At 38.7% G+C, this 6,466-nt stretch overlaps 1 protein-coding gene across 1 annotated transcript in view; it reads right to left on the bottom strand.

The window, feature by feature from the left end:
* Positions 1 to 6,466, bottom strand: part of tmem131 (transmembrane protein 131) — a 31,412-nt gene that overhangs the window by 11,683 nt on the left and 13,263 nt on the right. Inside the window, exons 4-16 of the mRNA XM_008338663.1 lie at positions 6,412 to 6,452; positions 4,830 to 4,898; positions 4,043 to 4,163; positions 2,370 to 2,486; positions 2,149 to 2,271; positions 1,971 to 2,051; positions 1,680 to 1,830; positions 1,537 to 1,593; positions 1,388 to 1,449; positions 1,194 to 1,302; positions 627 to 735; positions 378 to 531; positions 124 to 294 (exon numbers count right to left, since the gene is read on the bottom strand). Coding sequence (XP_008336885.1) covers positions 124 to 294; positions 378 to 531; positions 627 to 735; positions 1,194 to 1,302; positions 1,388 to 1,449; positions 1,537 to 1,593; positions 1,680 to 1,830; positions 1,971 to 2,051; positions 2,149 to 2,271; positions 2,370 to 2,486; positions 4,043 to 4,163; positions 4,830 to 4,898; positions 6,412 to 6,452 — 1,365 coding nt within the window. The remainder of the gene's footprint in view (positions 1 to 123; positions 295 to 377; positions 532 to 626; positions 736 to 1,193; positions 1,303 to 1,387; positions 1,450 to 1,536; positions 1,594 to 1,679; positions 1,831 to 1,970; positions 2,052 to 2,148; positions 2,272 to 2,369; positions 2,487 to 4,042; positions 4,164 to 4,829; positions 4,899 to 6,411; positions 6,453 to 6,466) is intronic.

The following is a 6,466-nucleotide window of genomic DNA, read 5'->3' as shown; positions in this document are numbered from 1 at the left end:
ATACATCAATAAAACGAATGCTAATGCTTTTATTTTCGCTTCAATTATTTAAACCGGGTGCGAAACTTTGGTTAAAAGGAAGTGAAAATTAACACAAAAAAAAAGAAGAAGAAGTTACTCAACCTCCAGGAAGCCTGTGTAAGCCCGGACAGGCAGGTGAAACTTGGATGCATTTGTAATGAGCAGGATGTTGCTGTCTATGTGAATGGAAGGTCGGACCGGCTGGAAGAGCAGAGAAAAGATGTACCGCGACTCGTGCTGGGGGATGACTATAGGCGCGGTGAAGTTGTGCACCTAAAATGAAGGGGGAAATAAGACGCGTCATGTCATTGTCCTATACACACTTTGCACATTTATGGCCCACTGTTTCCACTTACGTTGAACATAGTTTTGGCCTCTTCGGGCAAGGAAACGTTGTGTATTTGGATTGCAAAATTAAAGGCATTTGTCAGGTAGATGGGTTTGTTCACAGGGTCTACAGGACTGTCCCTGATGTGGAACAATGTGGCTGTATGGTCAAATCCCAGGTAGCTGCGTTGAAAAAGGACACGAGTCAAAATCTTGAAAAATGCAATTTTTTTTTTACACATCAAACAAATTTTTATCTCTAGGTCAAAACAACTCACCCCTCTAGAACTTCTGCCTGATAAGGGATTTCAAGTTTGGAGTAGCTCTTCTCTTTTGCTTTCACTGTTATTTTACCAGAAAACTGATATGGCCTTCTTGCTTTTGAAGCTGCATTGAAATAGATAATCAGACCACATTAGAAAAAGCCATACGTGTGGAAACAAAGTGTTCTGAACTAAAAGCAAAGTAACATTTATAAGCCAATTAAGAATTAAAAAAAAAAAAGAAAAAAAAAGTTGTTACGGTTTATATGATTCTTAGTAAGAACTGAAAGTAGAATATTCAAACAGGATGTGGTTAAAAAAATTTTTTTTTTTTTTCATTTCTCTTCCCCTATCTAGACCGTGTTTCACTGAAGGGTGACAGGTAAATTGCATTTTACAATCAAACCGAACAAACTGGGGTTTTTTTTTTTTATCTGGTAAAACCCACCGAGTAAACAAACAGAGTAAACAAAAGTTGATTACAGTAAATGTAAATCTTTTAACTGATGCACGGTTCAAGTCGAGGTGTAGTAGCCGTGACGATTGAGATTTGAATTTGAATTCATCTGAAAGACAACTCACCGTCAAAACTAATACTTGCGACTTTTGTATATCTGCTCTCTCCGGCTTTTAGCGTCACAGCCTTGAAGTCCACCGTGACAGCTTCATTTGAAGGTGTTGTGCGAACACTCTGGGGGGGGGGTAAAAAAAAAACATGGCGCAGAATTAGGCCACAATATTAGTCCGACGGTTTAAAAAGGGGCAAAGACACCTACCGTTATTGGTACATCTTTTGTCCCTGAATTCAATAAGTGTAGATTCAGCAGCTTTGGACGATCTGAATCAAAGATATAATATTAGTTAAAAAAAAAAAAAAAAAAAAAAAAAACGAACTGAAACTGAAAATATGCCACTTTCTTTGTACCTTGTGAACGCAGTGTACCAAAGTCAAGCATCTCTGTTGAGGAGTAAATACCAGGGGCTGAAAAAAAGAGAGGAGAGGTTAAGAGACAGCAAAGGGACGCAACATGAGGATAGAAGACAGACCGTCCTACAGGTCAAACACACCTGAAGTGACCTCTACTTCTACAGGCAGAATGATGAACTGGTCCTCGTTTGGGGCGTTGGTTTTAATCCTGATGAAAGCTGTGTGGTTGTCCGCATCTCGGGACGAGAAGCTCGCCCTCATCACACCCTTTGTCTCAAATGGAGGTATTTCCTACAGAAAAAAAAAAGCCCTGGATTAATAACTCTGTCTTTATTAAAAAAATTTAAAAAAGACAAACACCAGAAACTGACCCATAATAATTAATAACTCTGTCTTTATTAAAAAAAAAAAGACAAACACCTGAAACTGACCCATAATTTTCCAGTGCCTCCCTGTTGCCCAGTGGGAAGTTCAAGATGGAGATCTCCCCCGCTGGAGTACATTTCAACAACCTGGAGGAGGAAAAAAAACCACATTATTCTACAAGTGTACAAAAGAAACATTATCATAAAACCACTTTGTAAACCGACACCAACTCATCAACTTCACCTGCAGCGGTTCACTGTATGGGTTGTGAATATTTATTAGAGGTGAAAAGCTGCTGTTTACTGGCACTCGAGCCCCAATGAACGGCCGCAGTCTGTATGGATTGGGAATACCGACCCCAAACACCTTTGGGATGAGACAAGAAAGGGGGAAAAGGAGGTGAAATATACTACTGAAAACAATTACATCTTTGAAAGGAAGGTCATCTATATCTAAACCTGTACCTGGTATGTAAACATTCCATGATGTGATGTGTTAATAAATAAAGTGTTTTCTACATTTCCAACCACTCGAGCAAGAAATACCACATCGAAGGATGTGTTTCCTCCAGGTGGTATTATCTGTAGAAAAACAGAGAAGAGAAAAGATCAAACTTACTATATATTTTGGAATATATTTTGGTTTTTGTTTAAAAAAAAAAAAACTTAGTTAAATAAACCATCTAAAAGAGCGCATATTTGTTTATGTAGCTTTTAAGCTCTGGTTGGCCACTTAAGTGGACTGGAAGGGCAATGTCAAGCCTGCGGGCCTCGAGTTTGAACATGTGACGCATGAGACGCACAGGCCGCCATTAAATATCCACAAAAACGTTATGAGGCACAGGGATACAGAAAAGCAGTGATAGAATCCACCCGCCACTAGGTGTCACTCTGGTGCGCTGAGCATGGCACCATCGGCGCCTAACTGCTCCCCAGGCGCTCGGCTCGTGCTACTCTCTGCTCGCTAAGCTAATGGGTTAAAGGCAGAGGTCACGTTTCGTGGTGTGCTGTGTCACAATGACAATAAATCACTTTCCGCTTTCAGATACTCAGAATTGGTATCGTTCCGATATTGGTCAAAATTTTAGGATCGAACCTTGGAAAAAAAACAAAAACATTTATAGCACGTCCAAACCCGATACTTGAGCCCAAATGTTCAACTTCACTTTACATGACAACGTAAACAGGGAATGTTCAACTTCACTTTACATGACAACAGTCGTAAAGAGGAACACTATGGCCTCAGCAAGTCTGCGGTATGCTGGAGGACAAAAAAGGAGGTATCGGAGTCGCAGTATTGCTATCAGATATGCAAAAAGTTGTAAGGAGCCTCGTGTTTTTGTAGGTTATTTGAGATATATATGCAATAGGTTTTGTTGTGTTCTGTTGTGTTCATTCACAGCATATCACTTATAATTAATAATAATTCTATCGATAAGCATGTTTATATTGCAATTAACAACTCGCAAACAATTCTCTAAACCTACACGTTGACAGAGCTAATTTTTTACGACCGCTAGTCATTTACATTTCTCCATGTTCACCTCGAGGCAAACACACATCGTTAGCAAATAAAGTCTAGTTGTTTGTCAGGTTCAAAGCCCTTAGGAACGGTCACCACCATAATTTACACAACCATTATTATAGGTTAACATGCTTGCTTAAACCACTGCCTCAGTTAACCTCGGTACAACACAATCACTATAGCTTTGGCTTAAAGTGACAGAGCCGGCTCCACCTGTAAAAGGAGTGTCCACCTCAGGCGAGGAGGTAGGGTTTCTTTGCCAATGACTTCATGAGCGAAAAAAAAAAACATGTGACACCCTAGAAGCGCACACTGTATTGACTCAAACAAAAGAAACACGATTTGTGTCCTCGGGCCTTCACTTTGGCGCAGAACACGCTTGGATTATTTCTTTTAATAAATATCCAACACAGCCATCTTCAATACTAAATTCTACTACAATAAAACCCCAAAGAACGTGTCACCTGGTAAACAGTAAAGACAGACAGCAGTTGATCATTTATTACAATTACCTCCACTATCTTATCAACGACGACCAACGTGCGATTCCAAAGTGAGCGACATGTTTTGAAAGCAAAAAAGCAAAAAAAAAAAAAAACATTCGAGTACTTACCCTATTTTGAAAAAAGGATGCGTGGAAATGTGCGGTTGTCGCTGATATTGATATCAAACTTATTTCTTCTGAGCTAGGATTATGTAAATAAACTTTTTCCATTTTTGGCATTCCAACTGGTCTGTGAAAGAGAGGGATACAAAACAAAAAAAAAAGAGTAAGTATTCAACGACATGGTTGAAAACAAACCATGAACCACCACAAAAATAATGTTTTTCAAATTGATGAATTTATAACAATAACAATGGGCTGTTAAATTTAAACAATTGATCCTATTGATGTGCGAAATTAATCCGAATTTGACGTCGTATTTTAACACGAGGGCAATTACCGTTGCTCTTAATATACACTTGATACACACCGAGGGAAAAAGGTTTTTGTTTCACCCAAGCGACTCAGGTTTAAAATATCCTCTCATAGCCCAGCGTGTGTTTGTAGGGGATTCATTTTAACATTTATTTTCATTTTTTACTTTTAAACCACATAATCAACCAAATCAGTAGCACGTCATACATCCTTTAATTACAACCCAGCACCAGAGGAATTCCGGTACAAACTATGCCAGGTCAGAAAACAAGGATCAATGTGAACCCCAGCAGCGGTGTAAAAATATATTATATATATATATAAGTGCATTCCATTTGCGACTCGAGGACTTTTGACCTTTGTGTTGATGTGGGTAAGATTTGTCACATCTGTCAAACTTAAGTGTCGGTGTTGTGGGTGTATATACCCGTTGTGCTTTAATTTTGGTCAACAAAACACGAAAGCTATACAAACCACTCACTGTTCGTGAAAGTCCAACATTGGAGGTTCAAATCGTATAGGTCGGCAGTTCCCACGATGCGGGGATGTGCTGCTGGAGACAAATCATGTATCGGAGTCAGCAGAGGGCTTAACGGTCGCGTCCACAGTCATGTGCAGTTGTAGCGATGAGGCCGTTTGTGAGATTGATAGACAGGAAACAATATTAAACCGGATGTGTGTCGTCACCACCACAAATCACCGACTTGTGAGCATCAGTACGCTACACCTGCTGCAGAACACAAAGCTCAACTCAACAAACTAGTTCGACAACAGCTGTAGCCTGACAACCCAACTGGTTTCAACAGTGTTTGTTTTTTTTTTTTTATTTGGACAAGCAGCGATGCATCAAAACGCAACAAAAGACTTGTTCATGGGCTATGACTGTGCTTTGTGTCACACAATGACTCTACGCCCTTTTTTCTAAGAAGATACATATAAATGAGATACAATTTGTTTAGATCATTATAACCAGTTTAACCAAGCCTACGTCTGTACAACCAGACGATGGTAGAGCTCCCATCATAAAGGTATTCCCATCACCTAAGGCGGGAGTTAGGTGATGGCCGTTGCAAATCATGTTCCAAACCATTATACAGTAGAGACATATGTGGCCTAACAAATTGCAAATGAGCTATCCTTTCAAGTCTCATTACCGTGAAAAACATATGTATAAACTGATCATGTTCCATTTTATCATAAGAATTCGGCATTGTTTTATTTTGACAATCAGGTATGATTAACATTATAGCTACAATAGAGCAAACAGCTGCCCCTACTAAACAATAAACCAAGTAGGGCTGCAGTCAGCCCATCTTTTATTAATAAAACATGTACAGACAAAATGTTTGTTGGCTTGAGAACTGACATGATTTACTAACTTTGAATTCTACGTTTGGCTAAACCAATGGGGATTTTTTTTTTCTGCTGTTCTGGCCTTAGGATCTACGTTTTGAGGATATCGTACAATCAGTGGACATTTGGTGCAAAAGTGATTAAAATCAATACCCAAAAAGAGGAAATGACGCTATCGACTGCAGTTAAAATGCAGGCCATATCCACCAGCATACAGGCTAAATCAGATAACTGTAAAAAGCATAACATCTTCTAGCCAGTCTGGATGTTTTTTACCATTTCACCAAAGACAACAACACCGTTACATTTTATGGATTATCAGACTTGATTTACTAAACTGTTTACTAACTATATTATTTATGTTGATCTTAAATTCTGTTGTTATTGGGTTTTTTTTAGATCATTTGTTTAACGTACAAGTGATGGATGCTGATTCATTAGGCAGACGAATTTTGTATCAATTCATTAAATGTAATACATTGTTTCTCAAAGTAGAGTTTTTGTTGTATGCATGCGACAGGATAGAGAGGGGAAAATGAACAAGTACGTGTCTGAGAAGGATTTATATTTGGTGTTAATGTTATTGTTGTGTCTCATTTATGACGAAACCTTTTATAAAAAAAAAAAACAGTCTCATCATGGCGGCATCAAACACCTCAAATTCTACTACAAAAACAGAAGGGTATCTCGAAAGTTGAATTCAAACTTACCTTTGTTGATGATATAAACTAAAATCAATGTCAGACTCTGCCTGCAAAACAAAAG

This window comes from Cynoglossus semilaevis, chromosome 2 (assembly GCF_000523025.1).
Source record: "Cynoglossus semilaevis isolate Cse_v1.0 chromosome 2, Cse_v1.0, whole genome shotgun sequence".
NCBI classification, from domain to species: Eukaryota; Metazoa; Chordata; class Actinopteri; order Pleuronectiformes; family Cynoglossidae; genus Cynoglossus; species Cynoglossus semilaevis.
The sequence above is the reverse complement of the archived record's forward strand: the minus strand, read 5'-3'. Positions and strand labels throughout refer to the sequence as shown.